Genomic DNA, 16,470 nt, shown 5'->3' with positions numbered 1-16,470 from the left:
AAGTTTCACAGTGCCCAGTGTTACAGTGGATAGTATTAAGGTATCCAATCTCCACAGTGCCCAACACTATAGTGCCCAGCCTCACACTGTCTCGTGTTACAGTGGCCATGTTACAGTATGCAGTCTCACTGTGCCTGGCCTCCACAGCAGCCAGTGTTATAGTATACAGTCTCACAGTGCCCAGTTTCACAGTGCCCAGTCTCTCAGTGTTTCCGATGTCTCACCCACCACCCCTACCACCATCACCGAGGTTTACTCTGTCCCAACCTCTAACCCAGCCCCAGTTTTACCAAGTGTCCTGTTTCGGAGATATTCCTCCATGCACTGTACTGCCGTGTTGTCCATGTTGAGGTCAAACCTATTTGCAAAGAAACATCTCTGACGGACCATCCAATGTAGATCTCCTACCCCATATACACAAACCAAGTGGCGATACCTTCCCGTGCAGGGAGGGTATAGGGCACCCCTCGCAATGTCACCAGCCTCAAAGGACCACTTTACTGCCCGGCCAAGTGTCCTGGTGGCTGCTTGGGTGTACGGGATGGAGCCTGGTACATTGGGCATTCTGTGCAGGGTAGCCCACACATGCTCGTCTGGGCTGTAGGTGTCCTCCGACCACTTGAGGAAGGCCTGGATCTCGGCACTGTCAAACACATGGCCGACAAACTCTCTGGAGGCCATGAAGTAGGCGCTGCCCACGAAGATGGAGGGGCTGATGTTCGGCTGGTCTTTGAGTTGCGCCGTCAAGACGACTTGGTCGAGGGTATCGTGGTGGTATTGCCAACGTTTCTAAAAGGCAAGCGCAAGAGGGAGTGAGAGAGATGAGAAAGCAGAAATGATAGCTTTTCAACTTCACCTATGGCTTTTTCCCTCCCCAACTCCTCTGCACTCTCCTCGCCCCCAGCTCCAGCAAGATCCATGCACACTCCTTCTCTCAGTTACTCACCTTACAGTGGAGAACAAGGCCATTCAGCCCCTCAGGCCTTTCTCACTCCTATTGCCTAGTGCCAGTCACCTGCCAATTTCCCCATATCCCTGCCTCCCAAACCATCTCCCAATGCTCATTCGCTGAGCAAACATAAAACTCATCCTCAAACTCTCCCAGTGGATCTGGCTCCAAAAATACACTTCAAACTGTGCCCTCTGGTCATAAAGATTGAGAGCACCCGAAAAATAGATCCTTCAGCCCATCGTGTCTGCGCTGGCAAAACAGGCTCCTTGCTACTCCATTCTCATTTTCCAGCACTGGGAACATTGCCTTTCATGCCTCACCAGTGCAATGGAGACACTTTCCTGTGGTCATCAACTCCTGGAGTGGGACTTGAACACAGAGCTTTTGCCTTAGAGAGAAGGACATGTTGTGCAGGGATATAGATCTTTGAAAGTTGCATTGCAGATAGACAGGGTTGTGAAGTAGGTGTTTGATACCTTTACCTTCATTGGTCAGGGCATTGAGTATAGGAGTTGGGATGTAATGTTGCAGCTGTAACAGAGATGGATAGAGCTCTGAAAGATAGTGGAATCAAGGGTTATGGGGATAAGGCAGGAACAGGATACTGATTGTGGATGATGAGCCATGATCATAATGAATGGTGATACTGGCTCGATGGGCTGAATGGCCTACTCCTGCACCTATTGTCCATAAGTAGGAATATCTTTGACTATCTCTGATATGCCTTTGCCATTACCAAGTGTGATCTATTGTCTGTAGAGGACATTGGTGAGGCCACTTTTAAAATACTGCATACAATTCTGGTCGCCCTTCGAAAGAAAGGATGTTGTTAAACTTGAGAGGGTGCAGAAAAGATTTACCAGGATGTTGCCAAGATTGGAGTGTTTGAGCTACAGTAAGAGGTTGAATAGGCTGGGGCTATTTTCCCTGGAGGGTCAGACGCTGAGGGGTATCCTTACAGACGTTCATAAAATCAGGAGGAGCATGGATCGATGTTGAAATGATCAGCCGGATGATAGTGCACTTCACACAGCTTCCTTTATCACATACATGCAAGAAGACTCAACCAGCCGGGTTAAAGCCCACCCTTGTCTGGAGAGTCTGAAACAGGAAGCTGCAAACACACTTTTACAGACAAATCAGCATTCCCTTTTCACGAATTACATTTTGATTCCAAGCCTTAGCAACACAACTGATCAATCAGATCCTGATCTAGGTACGTGATGTTTAGCATTAGATCATTGACCTTAAACTTCTACAACACCTGTTGAGTGTTGTTTCGGTCTTCCTGCCTTCTCACTTAACGGGAGCCAGTTTCAGTAAGCTAGCTCGCTTACATACGTGCTTGGCTGCACTTTTCTGTTGCTGATCAGAATTGTTTAGCTGACCTCCTTTTCTGTTCTTGCCCCATTTTGATTCCTTCCAGGTCGGCTGTATAGCCAAAGGTCTTTTCCCAAGGGTGGGGGAGTCCAAAACTAGAAGCATAGGTTTAAGTTGAGAGGGGAAAGACCTGAGGGGTTACTTTTTCATGCAGTGGGTGATGTGTACTTGGAATGAGCTACCAAGAGGTGGTGGATGCGGCTGGTACAATGACTATATTTAAAAGGCATCTAGATGTGGACATGAATAGGAATAGGTTAGAGAGATATGTGCCGAAGGCTGGCAAATAGGACTAGGTCAGATTGGGATGACTGGTCAGCGCAGACAGGTTGAACTGAAGGGTCTGTTCCATACTGTATGATGCTGTAACTCCATACTCTCTGGTTATTGAGGTTTAGAGCACCAAAATAATAAGTTGCCCTTCAGCCCATCGTGTCTGCACTGGTCAAAAAGACCAGCTTCGAACTATTCTCATCCCATTTTGTAGCACTTGGCCCATACCCTTGAGTGTCTCACAAAAGCAATGAAGACACCTTCCTATGGCCATCAGCTCCTGGAGTAGGACTTGAATCCAAAGCTCCTCCCTCAGAGTGAAGGACACCACACATTAGATTCTCTACAGTATGGAAACAGGCCATTTGGCCCAACAAGTCCACACCAATCCTCTGAAGAGCAACCCATCCACACCCATTATCCTACCCAATATTTACCCTTGACTAATGTACCCGAACACTACGGGCAATTTAGCACGACAAATCTACCTGGCCTGCACATTTTTGTGGATTGTGGCAGGAAACCAGAGCACCTGGAGGAAACCCAAGCAGACATGGGGAGAATGTGCAAACTCCACACAGACAGTCGCCCAAGGCTGGAATTGAACCCAGGTCTTTGGCGCTGTGAGGCAACAGTGCTAACCACTGAGCCACCGTGCCACCCCTTTCGCAAGACACAAGACACTTTATTCACATTGTGTCAAAAGATATCTTTTATCCTCGGTCCTTGTGGCATCATGCATGGGAGATATGGATCCTTGGTTACCAAGGGGAGGATAGATGGTATGCAGGAATGTGGATGGTGGAACAGGATCAAAAGGGCCAATGGCCTACTCTTGTTCCTTGTATGTATGGGAGCAGATTTTTTTTTTCCAACTTACATCGGAACTTGCCATCATCTCATACAAATGTAGTTTAGGCTTCATTTACGTTTCAATTCCTCAGATCTCCCCACCATGCCTCTAACCCAAAAACTTACATCTGAATTCCATTGCACTTGGACAATCGGTGAACAGTGAAGTATATTTCCTTGTCTTCATTACCGAGTGCTCATCCTGTACCCATTGAATAAACCTCACCCCAATCTCCTTTGTTCCAATGGGAGCATCGTTGACCTTTCCAACTGTGCCATCCAACTTAAACCCTGGCACCATTCTGCGAAATCTCCTCCCTGTCCTGAGGGCCCTCACATCGTTTTATAGTCACCGGAAATGACCACAACAATCCAACTGGGGCTAAACCAATTCGACATGCAGCATAACTCAACCATTTATTGGCATCAATGCCTCTATTTATGAAGCCTTCTGCTTTTCTACCCTCTTATGGCCTCCCCCATCTTCTAATGTTGATGAATGTTTATCGCCAGATCCCTCTAATCCTGTGCACTCTTTACGATTGTGCCATTACATTTCTATTACCTCTCCACATCCTTCTCCCAAAACATAGCACCTTACACTCTTCTGTATTCACCACTGACTGGATGCTGTCTGTTCATTGTGGTGACTCTGGACAATTCACATCATCCTCACCATTTGCCAATCCTCCAGGTTTATCATTGCCCCGAATATGGGCATTCTGCCACATACTCCAAGATTGATATCACTGACATATTGAATAAAAGCAGTCGTCTATTTAAGGCTGAGATACGGAAACATTTAACTTACAGGATAGTGAAGTTATGGAATTCTGTACCACAGAAAGCTGTGGAGTTTGAGTCATTGAATATATCCAAGAATGCGATTAACAAATATTTAGTTTTCAAAAGCATCAAAGGCATGGGGAGAAAGCGGTAGTATGGCATTGAGATAGAGAATTAGCCATGATCATATAGTATGGTGGGCCTCATTGAGGGCCAAATCATCTTCTCCTGCTCCGGGTCTTGATGTTTATATGTCCCAGCTGAGTGGATCATTCCCACCTACCAACCTACCAACCTCTCGTCCAAAACAAGATCCATGAATCAGGGCTTGTGTTGTCAATTTTGTTGTCCAGCCATTTTTATCTAGTGCCTAGTGAAACACTTCATTGAATCCAGTTCAGACAATATTCTCTGCATTCAAATTCTCAGCTACTTCATCAATGCATGATGCGAGGTTGGAGACTTACCTTTTGAAAACCTGCACTGACTTCGCTTCATTAATTTGATCTAAGGCAGGTTGGTGCGAATTGCAGCCATAACTACCAGCATGAATGTCAAATGCATGATACAAAGTAAACTAGGATCCATGCAGTGTGAGCCTCGGAGACCCAGGTTCAAGTCGCTTCTGCTCCAGAGTTGTGCGATAACATCTTTGAACAGTTTCATCAGTAAATGTAAGACCATTAACAAGGCAGGATAGGAGTCGGCCATTTGGTCCCTCAAGCCAGCTTCACTAGGATCATGGCTGATTCAACATTCCTCAAGTCCATGTTCTTGCCGTATCCCAGTAACGCTTAATTCCTCAACTGAGCAAGAATCTGAGCCTTAAATATATACAAGGACAGCTCTCTGTGGCTAGGAATTCCAAAGATTCACAACCTTCTCAGAGAGGAAATTCCACCTCATCTCAATCTTAAACTGGTGCCCCTTTATTCTGAGACAATAACCCCCCCCCCCCGGACCTGGACTCTCCCATGAGGAGAACCATCCTTTCAACATTTACCCAGTCAAGCCCCTTAATCCTGTCCATTTCAATGGGGTCACCTCTCATTCTTCTAAACTCCAGTGAGTAGAATCCTGTTTAGCCTTTTGTTTTTAAGACAATCCCTCCATAATGGGGCCATCCCACTGAACATTCTCTTAACTTCCTCCAATGAAACAACATGTTTTCTTAAATATGGTGACCAGAAGTGCTCACAGTACTCCGGATGTGCTCTCACAAGCACCTTGCACAGTTGCAGTAAGACTTCCTGACTTTTATACTCCAACCCCCCTTCAAATAAGGGCAAACATTCCACTTCAGTTCTAAAGAAAGGTCACCAGACTCGAAACATTGACTCTGTTTTCTCTCCATGAATGCTTCCCGACCTGCTGAGTCTCTCCAGAAATTTCTGTTTTTGTCCAACATTCCATTAGTCTTCCCAATTACCTGCTGCCCTCGTGTGCAAGCTTTCCACGTTTCATTCACTAGTTCCCCTGAGTCCCTTTGTGTTGCAGCTTTCTGAAGCTTTCTCCATTTAAATAATATTCTATTCTTTTGATTTCCCTTCCAAATGAACAACTTCACATTTTCCCACATTGCACTCCATTTGCCAACATTTTTGCCAACTTAACCGATCAATATCTGACTGTAAAGCACATAAGACAACATTTTTTACTGTAACTCGATTATACATGACAGTAATATATCAGCAAGGTTTGAGAAGGTTTGTAGTTCAGGTTGAGGTTCTAGATGTAGGTTTGCTCGCTGAGTTGGAAGGTTCGCTGAAGATATTGCCTAGTATGGTGACAAAACATCTCAAAATGAACCTTCAAGCTTAACGAGCAAACCTACATCCAGAGTAATATTTCAAGTCAACCTCAGAGTACAACGGGATCTTGATCAGCTGGGATAATAGGCCGAGGAGTGCCAGATGGAGTTTAATGTCGATTAAATGTGAGGTGCTCCATTTTGGAAAGGCAAATCAGGGCAGGAATAATACACTTCATGGAAAAGTCTGGGGAGTGATGATGAAACAAGGGATCGTGGAATGCAGATTCATAGTTTCTTGAAAAAGGAGACGCAGATAGACAGGGTAGTGAAGAAGTCGATTGCTACACTTGCCATTATTGGTCAGTGCGTTGTATGTAGGAGTTGGGAGGTCATGCTGTGGCTGAACAGGACATTGGTTTGGCAATTTCTGGAATACAGCATGCAATTCTGGTCTCCCTGCTATAGGAAGGATGTTGTGAAACTTGAAAAGGTTCAGAAAAGATTTACAAGATGTTGCCAGAGCTGAATGTGGAAATGCAGGAGATTGGTACTAGATGTGGAATAATTACAGACACGATGGACTGAATGACATCCTTCCGCAAGAATTCTTTAATTCTGTGACTGGCGCAGAGGAAGATTAACTTCAAGGTTCATGTTATCAGGAGGGACACCAAAGCCCTTAGCTGAGTGGTCAGAAAACTCCTTACTCTTTATTTGAACTAAGGCATAACCTGTCTCCACCAATATCATAGCATAAGTCAGCCATTCGTCCCTTCAAGTCTGCTCCACCATTCAAGAAGATCACTGCTCTTCTGGTTGCAATTTCAATTCCACATTTCTATCGTTTGCCCCGGGTCCTTATCTTTTTTTTAAAAAAAGGTCACCTTGCTCATCCTTTCATAACTTCATCAACTCAGCCTTCACAACTTCGTACAGAAGAGATTTACACAGTGCAACAGCCCTCTCAGGCGAAAATAATTCTGCAAGGCATTGGTGAGGCCACTTTTGGAGTATTGGATAAATTTGTGATCACCCTGCTGTTAGAAGGGTGTTGTTAAACTGCAAAGGATGCAGAATAGATTTACAAAGATGTTGCCAGGACTGCAGTTATAAGGAGAGGCTAGATAGGCTAGGACTTTTCTCACTGGAGTATTGGAGGGTGAAGGGTGACCATATAGAAGTTTATAAAATTGTGGGGGAAATCAATAAAAGTGAATAGCCCCAGGATGGGGGAGTCCAAACCCAGAGGGCATAGGTTTAAGGTGAGACCTGAGGGTGGTGCAAATACGGAGCAAGTTGCCAAAAAGAATTGTTGTAGTGGGTACAACCACAAGATTTAACAGACGACATAAATAGGACAGGTTTAGAGGGATATGGACCAAATACAGGATAAGGGGACTAGTTCCAATTAGGATACCTGGTTGGCATGGATGAGTTGGACGAAAGGGTATGTTTTGGTGCTGTAGGACTCTGACGATATCTTATTCTACAGAACACCTTGTCAAACCTACAAGAGAAAGCAATGTCCCAGCAACCACCTTACCATGTCCCCTCAGAGAAACTTATACATTTCAAAACGATCTCTCAGATTTCCAAACTTAAATGTGTAAAAGCCAATTTGTTCAACCTTCCTTCATAAGATAAACCCTTCATCCCTGGGAAAAAGGCAGGTGAAACTTGCTGTCAATGTAATTATTTTATGTTTTAAATGAGAGAAAAATGTACAGTCTAATTCTGATGTGGTCTCATCAAGGCCTTGTATGGCACTCTCTCCACCCCTCTGGCCTGGAAACGGACTCTACATTTTGAAGAAAAATGTCTGTGCTAATGGACCTGGACGAGAAAGGACTCTGTTTGTTGGTAATTAACTATCATATGGTTTGTTGGGCTTATCACCTGCACTGTCTTGCATGTCCCTGGGTCTGGCAGGTCTTACTGTGAGCTGGGAGGCTCGTGGGCCGTCCTGAAAGCTGTCACCCTGAGAGCCGGAGGGTGGGTAGGCCATCCTGCAAACCTGAAGGTTGGTAGGCTGTCCCGAAAGCCGGAGGGTGGGTAGGCCACCCTGATGACAGTCTCCCCGAGAGCTAGATGGTGGGTAGACCGTTCTGAGCACTATTGTCCCGAAAAGGGGTAATCGGGACGGGCTGTCCTAGAGGTGGTCGAAAGCTGTGTCAGAGCAGCCGAGAGCCAGAAAGCGCGTAGGGGCGGGCTGAGATCCAGAAGGCTTGTGGGCTGCCCTGCACGCTGTCGTCCAAGGGAAGGGGGGGGGCTGTCCTAGAGGTGGCCGAAAGGTGTGCCAGGATAGCCCACTGGCCAGATGGCCCATCGGGGTGGGTGAGAGCCCAATGGTACGTAGGGGCAGACCAAGAGCTAGAAGGTGGGTAGCCGTCCTCAGCGCTGTCACCCCAGGTGGGTACTGGGGCGGGCAGTCCTAGAGGTGGTTGAAAGGTGTGTCAGGGTGGACCGAGAGCCGGAAGGTGTGTAGGGGCAGGCTGCCTGAGAGTGGTCGGAAGTTGGGAGGGATGGGGGCTTGCTGGGTCTGTATTATCTGCACTTTTTAACGTAACAGGATTGTCTTATGCATAAATGTCATTGTTGCTGTCTTTTCATATTTGAAACTGGGATTTGTGGTTTGTCCTCAATTCCATGTAAACTGGTTGAACGGTAAGGTTTGGGGCCTAGCTTTGCTGCTCCTCTCCCTTGTAAATTTGCTGATGTATGCAGCTGTAAATGTTAACTGTTGTGCAGTAACCTCTTTTTTGTACTTGTTTAATAAAATAAATAGGGGAATGCTCCTCTCCCTTGTGAAATTTCTATCTCTTGTATACAGTTGTAAATGTTAACTGTTTTTGTAAATTGTTTTGTAACTGTTTAATAAAATTTATAAACAGGAGATTCAGAGGTCTTCTTGATTTCGGGGACTGACTCTGTGCTGGCTGGGTCACAGTCAGTGTGTTACTGTTGGTTTCTGCTTGGTTTTTGTATGGGGGAAACCTGATTACTGAACTGGCTGAATTATTTAGCCAGTTTGTTAACTGGCATTCCTTTAGGGAGGACTGATTGTTAAACTCCTGATGCACATACTGTGTTTCAGGTGTAACTCAGTTCTCATTACGGGATTGTTGTTTCACTGACTGGTTATAGTCCGTGTGTTACTCTTTTCTTCACTTTTGAGAAAAGGATAATGTTAATTTTGTGGTAGGGCTTAGTCCTTGTACTCCAGTTTTCTTTGTTTTTTGTATGTGTCCTCATTGTTTGGACTGAACCCTTGTGGAAGACATACATTTTACCAGAGGACCTGTTCCTATGGGGAGGCCCAGCCCTGAGCCTGGGCTTCTGAAGATTGAACACATGTGTGCGTGCTGGAAGGTGAGCACTTGCTGTATCCTGGAGTTTGGGAGAAGACCTTCCCTTCAGGAGTGGACCAAAACCCCTGTGAGTTAACCACCTTTACAATGTACTGTGTTCCTGTGAGTGGGCCTGGCTCTCCAAGGATGTGCCAGGACTCCATGGAGACTGAACACCTGTGTGCTGTGGGGTGTGCATTTGCTGCCTTTGGGAGTGGACTCTGCCCTTGGTTGTAGACCTTGTTTTTAGCAGTGGACTCTATTTCTGACAACACATGTTGTAAACTGGAGTGGACTCTGTTCCTGAGAACTCTATTTTTTTGAAGACTCTATATTTAGTCTCTGTGTACCAGAAAGGACTCCATTTTTTCACAATTAACTCTATTGTGTTTCTTGTTGGGCTTATCACCTGCACTGTCTTGTGTGTCCCTGGGTCTGGCAGGCCTTACTGTGAGCTGGGACGTTCATGGGTCGTCCTGAAAGCTGTCACCCCGAGAACCAGAGGGTGGGTAGGCCACCCTGATGCCAGTTGCCCCGAGAGCCAGTAGATGGGGAGGCCATTCTGAGCGCAGTCGTCCTGAGAAGGGGTAATCTGGATGGGCTGTCCTACAGGTGGTCGGAAGATGTCTCAGAGCAGCCAAGAGCCAGAAGGCGCATAGGGACAGGCTGAGATCTGGAAGGCTTGTGGGCTACCCTGCACGCTGTCGTCCCAGGGAAGGGGATGGGCTGTTCTAGAGGTGATGGAAGGTGTGTCGGGGTAGTCCACTGGCCGGACGGTGCATTGGGGTGATGAGAGCCCAATGGTAAGTAGGGGCAGACAGAGAGCCAAAAGCAGTCCTCAGCGCTGCCGCCCCGGGCGGGTAACGGGGCAGGCTGTCCTAGAGGTGGTCGAAAGGTGTGTCATGGCAGATCGAGAGCCGGAAGGTATATGGGGGCGGGCTGCCTTAGAGCGGCCGGAAGGTGGGAGGGATTGGGGTGGGTGGGGTGGGAAGACTTGCTGGTTTTTTGGGGGTCTGTATTGTATGCACTGTTTCTTACACAAGTGGACTGTCTTATATGTATGAATGTCATTGTTACTGTTTGTAATGATTGAAACTGGGGTTTGAGGTTTGTCTTCATTTCCCTGAAAACCGGTTGAATGTCAGGGTTTGGGGCTTGGCTTTGTCATTCCCCTCCCTTGTAAAATTGCTGTTTCTCTGTATACAGCTATAAATGTAATTGTTTGTATAAACTGTGAATTGTTTAATAAAATAGAAATAAACAGGACTGTCTGTTTCCTTTCTTCCTGGTGATGGAATATAAATTGTGAGGAGCAATTATTAATGTTGTCTGCGAAAATCACAAAGCTGAATCATGAAAGAGGAAGGGGAGTGTAGGTTAAGCTGGATATACTTGTACAAACAGTTATAAGCATCTGTTTCCCGCTTCTGCAAAAACAAAAACCACAATCAAGAGGTCATAAGGCTCAGTGTGGATGAAGAATGAGAGGAAATGTTGCTTTAGCAAGCAAGGAAGCAGATGGCACTGAAGGAAGATATACGCTAACAGTAGACTACAGAGGGATGTGGTGAAATGGCCAAGCAAAACCTGTACTGTTACGCACAAGGCCAGATAAGGCAAGAGATAAACAAGAGGAATGGGCACTGGGTTTAGAGTAGTGGGAGGAGGGAAAGGGAAATGAATTGTATCAAGGTTTTGTACTGTGTGCCTACCTTGTAGACATCACTCTTGCAAGAGTATATCAGATGATACTGCTGCTGCAGATCTTGTCTTGGACTGAAATTATTGAAGTGAGTGAGTTCTATTTCCCACATAAATTAAGATTCACACACTTGTCAGATGCAGTGAAAAACACCTACACACTTGACATGGGTACGAGGGAAAAATAAGCATGACTGCTGTCGGGTGGAAGTGGAAGAAAAATAAACAGGCATGTCAAGGGATCTGCTCACTGAGAGCTGGCTCGAGGGGAGCTGGATCAGCATATGAAGGACTCTTCAATCCTCTTGAGGAGACTGACTTCAAAACAGCCTCAGTGTGTCTTATGTGCTGCTGTTGGTGTCTTCCTACTGAGGAGGAGTTTATTTTTAATTTTTTTTCATAGTTTGTTGTGATTTGTTTTCTGGGGTTTCTTTCTGCTTATTTCTGTTAATTTGAAGCTGTGCTCAGCTGCACAGGCAGCTACTACCACCACTGCTGCTACAGTCTGGGCCTGCTCCTCCGACTGAAGCCTGGACCGCGCCTGCACCCCTGCTGCTGCTGCCTGGGCCTACCTACACCTGGGGATGACTTCGACTGCTACTCCTGAGGCTGCTTCTGAAAAAAAATAAACAAGACGATCAGATGTTCTGTTCACTCTGAGCTGGCTCTGAGGAAGCTGCATCCGTGTCAAGGACTCCATGTGTAAACAAAATGGTGAGTTGGTGACTGGACAATGGTCTCTGGGAAGTTATTCTTGATGTCGGGGTTTCCTGCTCCTCGGATGCTGCCTGACCTGCTATGCTCTTCCAACACTGTTCTAACCTTGACTGTAATCTCCAGCATCTGCAGTACCCACTAACAGTCATAGAGATGTACAGCATGGAAACAGATCCTTCGGTCTGACCAGATATCCTGACCCAATCCAGTTCCACCTGCCAGCACCCGGCCCATATCCCTCCAAACCCTTCCTCTTCATATACCCATCCAAATGCCTCTTAAATGTTGCAATTGTACCAGCCTCCACCACATCCTCTGGCAGCTCATTCCAAACGCGTACCACACTCTCCATGAAAATGTTGCCCCTCAGGTCTCTTTTATATCTTTTCCCTCTCACCCGAAACCTATGTCCTCTCGTTCTGTACTCCCCGACCCCAGGGAAAAGACTTTGTCTATTTATCCTATCCATGCCCCTCATAATTTTGTAAACGTCTATAAGGTTACCCCTCAGCCTCCAACATTCCAGGGAAAACCACCTCAGCCTGTTCCACCTCTCCCTATAGCTCAAATCCTCCAACCCTGGCAATATCCTTGTAAATCATTTTGGAATCCTTTCAAGTTTCACAACATCTTTCCAATAGGAAAGAGACCAGAATTGCACGCAATATTACAACAGTGGCCTTACCAATGTCCTGTACAGCCGCAACATGACCTCCCAACTCCTGTACTCCATATTCTGATCAATAAAGGAGCGTATACCAAACATTGCCTTCACTAACCTATCTACCTGTGACTCTGCTTTCAAGGAGCTATGAACCTGCACTCCAAGGTCTCTGTTCAGCAACACTCCCAAGGACCTTACCATTAAGTGTATACGTCCTGCTAAGATTTGCTTTCCCAAAATGCAGCACCTCGCATTTATCTGAATTAAACTCCATCTGCCACTTCTCAGCCCATTGGCCCATCTGGTCCAGATCCTGTTGTAATCTGAGGTAACCCTCTTTGCTGTCCACTACACCTTCAATTTTGGTGTCAACTGCAAACTTACTAACTGTACCTTTTACGCTCGCATCCAAATCATTTATGTAAATGACAAAAAGTAGAGGGCCCAGCACCGATTCTTATGGCACTCCACTGGTCACAGGTCTCCAGTCTGAAAAACAATCCTCCATCACCACCCTCTGTCTTCTACCTTTTGAGCCAGTTCTGTTTCCAAAAGGCTAGTTCTCCCTATATTCCATGAGATCCAACCTTGCTAATCAGTCTCCCATGGGGAACCTTGTTGAATACCTCACTGAAATCCATGTAGATCACATTTACCGCTCTGCCCTCATCAATCCTCTTTATTACTTCAAAAAACTCAATCAAGTTTGTGAGACTATTTCACTATCAACCTAAGAATAATCCTTTACATGCTCTGAACCAAACTTACATTCTTTTTTGTTCACTCTTATCTCTTCAGGGGTTGCCATAAGCACCCACATAGGCCCCAACTATGCCTGCCTCTTCATCCATCAGCACCATTCCCCACCTTTTCCTCCACTACATTGATGACTGGATTGGCACTACCTCGTATTTGCATGAGGTGGTTGAAAAGTTCATTAATTCTAATTCTACCATCACCTTCCAACCTGACCTCAAATTCACCCGGACAATCTCGGACACCTTTAGATTAGATTACCTACAGTGTAGAAACAGGCCCTTCGGCCCAACAAGTCTACACTGACCCTCCGAAGAGTAACCCACCCAGACCTATTTCCCTCTGACTATTGTACCTAACACTATGGGCAATTTAGCATGGCCAATTCACCTGACCTGCACATCTTTGGACTGTGGGAGGAAACCGGAGCACTCGGAGGAAACCCACGCAGACACGGGGAGAATGTGCAAACTCCACACAGACAGTCATCCAAGGCTGGAATCGAACCTGGGACCCTGGTGCTGTGAGGCAGCAGTGCTTACCACTGAGCCACCTCCTTCCCCTTCCTGGACCTCTCCATCTCCATCTCTGGCAACCGACTAACCGCGGACATCTACGACGAACCCACCAACTCCCACAGCTACCTGGAATACACCTCCTCCCACCCTACCCCTGTAAAAACACTATCCATTATTCCCAATTTCTCTGCCTCTGCTGCATCTGTTCCCAGGAGGACCAATTCCACCACAGAACATCCCAGATGGTGTCCTACCTCCAAAAACTACAATTTCCTCTCCCACATGGTTGACAATGCCCTCCAGTGCATCTGCTCCATTTTCTGTACCTTCACCCTTGAACCACACCCCTCCCAACGCAACAGGGACAGAACCCCTTGGTCCTCACCTTCTACCCCACCAACATCCGGATACATTGCATTATCCTCCACCACTTCTGCCACTTACAAACAGACTGCACCATTAGGGACATATTTCCCTCTGCAGTCCATCTGCATTTCAGAGACTATTCCCTCTGCAACTGCCTTGTCAGATCCACACCCCTCAACAACCCACCTTCCCTGGCCTCTGAAAAGTGCAAAACCTGCACCCACACCTCCCCCCCTCACCTCCGTCCAAGGCTCCAAAGGATCCTTCCACATCTGACAAATATACTTGTACCTCCACCAATGTCATCTACTGCATCATTGCACCCAATGTGGTGTCCTCTACATCGGGGAGACAGAACTCTTACATGCGGATTGTTTCAGAGAACATCTCTGGGACACCCACACCAACCAACCCCACCACCCCGTGGCGGAACACTAACTCCCCCTCCCACCAAGGGAATGCAGGTCCTGATGCCTGGATATTCCACCTTGGAACCCTGATCCGTCTGGTTGCAATGTTGATTTCACTAGTTTCATCATTTCCCCACCCCACCTTATCACAGTCCCAAGCCTCCAACTTAGCACCACCCTCCTGACTGGGCCATCTTCCTTCCCACCTGTCCACTTGACCTTCCACAACCCCCCCCCACCCCACCCCCCACCCCACCGATACCTTCATCTATCACATTCCCAGCTACCTTCCACCCCCAGCCCCACACCCATCCCACTTATCTCTCGGCCCCCTGGTCCACAAACCTCATTCCTGATGAAGGGCTTATGTCCGAAACATTGATTCTTCAGATGCTGCCTGACCCGCTGTGCTTTTCCAGTGCCACACTCTTGACTCTGATCTCCAGTATCTGTAGTCCTCACTTTCTCCTACACTCTTAACCTACCTACATTCCTGTATACTCTTGTAATCAGTCTATATCCCTCCTTATCCCAGGCTCAGCCTCCTCTTTCTACCCCATCCCTTTCACCTGACCATGTTCGCTTCCACCCATCTGCTCCACCCTACCCACTGTCCAATCACAGCCACCTTCTCCCTGCATCCACCAATCGCCATCCCACCTACCTTTCCCCAGCCCCACACCCCCATTCTGCAGCCCCTTCCTCGCCCCGGGTTCTGATGCAAGTTTCCGACCTGAAACGTCAATTGCCCTTCTATTCTGTTTGCAGCTCAACTCTCCAACTCCTCCTATATTCCTTTGTACATTCTGAACCTCCCTCCATGCAATTGAACTGTTCTAACAACCCTGTCTCTCTTTGTTACAGAGGGAGAGAGAGGAGTTACTGACTTAGAGGGATAAGTTAGTGGAGGAGAGGGATTTCAAAAGGGAGAGGGGTTATAGAGGGAGAGGGGTTACAAAGGGGTTACCCTTCCGTAACCCCTTTGTAACAGGCAGGAGTGAAGAACTGGAGGGGGGAGAGAGAGGGAGGGAGGATGGAAAACACTTGGATGGAGAGAGGCCCAGCAGACAGGAAGGCGGTTACCTTTTTGAACCCTGGTGCAGGATCTGACTCAATCACGTTGAAGCCGTTCAGAGCTCTGAGGCTGCGGACTATCTCCCGGTTGGTCTTCAGGGGGAAGTCTTGGCCACACACGTCGATGAAGTACCTCCAGGGGACAGGGCTCTCCAGCAGCTCCTTCATGCAGTTGAGATCTGCCTGAACTCTGCTCCAGCCAGCATAGGTGACCCACTCCAGCTTGGCTGCGACAAAGACATTGTGGATACACGACGCGATGGCCCGAACGGCCGCATGAAATTGACTCGGGGATTTGCGGTCCACGTGGATACAGTAGACATTCTGTGGGGTGTAAATGCTCCGTAGAAGCCTCTCAAACATCTCAATGCTCTGGTGGATGACCATGGAGTAAGCCAAGGGGAAGTCTTCCTCCTCAGGGCTCAGGGGGACAGTGATATACTTGCGGGCCCTCACAAACGATCTGCAATTTCGGGTCATGTTCAGATAATCTCCCTCAGTGATGGCTTGGTGCTTGAGGGAGACAGTAATGGAGTTGAGGAGGGCTCTTTCCACCTCCTGCCTGTCCCCCTGGATGATCTGCCAGCAGGTGGAGTTCTCCTCGACCAGGAGGAGGGGTTCCTGCATTGGACTGGCGCCTGGTTTCACCAGCCTGAGGGTCAGCCGGCCCCCTCCTCTCTGGAGCAGCAGCCATTGGCACAACAAGACCACACTGAGCACACACAGCGCTGATCTGAGGCACGACCAGTGGGCACAACGCTGGGTCAGCTTGGGCACAGCGCTTTCCAGAGGGCAGTGTCCCCAGCCTACAGGCGATAGGCAAATGCAGAATGGATGCTCTCTGTGCTGGGCAGCACTGCCTCCACAAGGCTGTGGGGAGGGAGTGACTGCAATTTGCTGGAGAGGTCGCCCCAGCCAGTC

General features: G+C 47.4%; 1 protein-coding gene across 1 annotated transcript; it reads right to left on the bottom strand.

The window, feature by feature from the left end:
- Positions 1-252: 252 nt before the first annotated feature.
- LOC140454669 (beta-1,3-galactosyl-O-glycosyl-glycoprotein beta-1,6-N-acetylglucosaminyltransferase 3-like) lies at positions 253-16,067 on the bottom strand. Its single transcript, XM_072549602.1, has 2 exons — positions 15,559-16,067; positions 253-789 (listed from the first exon to the last, which is right to left on the bottom strand). The coding sequence occupies exons 1-2, from the start codon at positions 16,027-16,029 to the stop codon at positions 253-255; spliced, it is 1,008 nt and encodes a 335-aa protein (XP_072405703.1). The 5' UTR covers positions 16,030-16,067.
- Positions 16,068-16,470: the final 403 nt, after the last annotated feature.

The sequence above is a fragment of the Chiloscyllium punctatum genome, chromosome 29, assembly GCF_047496795.1.
Source record: "Chiloscyllium punctatum isolate Juve2018m chromosome 29, sChiPun1.3, whole genome shotgun sequence".
Classification (NCBI taxonomy): Eukaryota; Metazoa; Chordata; class Chondrichthyes; order Orectolobiformes; family Hemiscylliidae; genus Chiloscyllium; species Chiloscyllium punctatum.
This window is presented reverse-complemented; position numbering and strand designations above follow the sequence as displayed.

What these genes read in the sequence shown, in the direction of transcription:
- LOC140454669 (XM_072549602.1), bottom strand. Translation starts at nt 16,029, where the DNA reads ATGACCCGAAATTGCAGATCGTTTGTGAGGGCCCGCAAGTATATCACT. An exon ending in CTGCACCAGGGTTCAAAAAG is followed by an intron (nt 790 to 15,558) that starts GTAACCGCCTTC and finishes CTTGCCTTTTAG; the next exon opens with AAACGTTGGCAATACCACCA.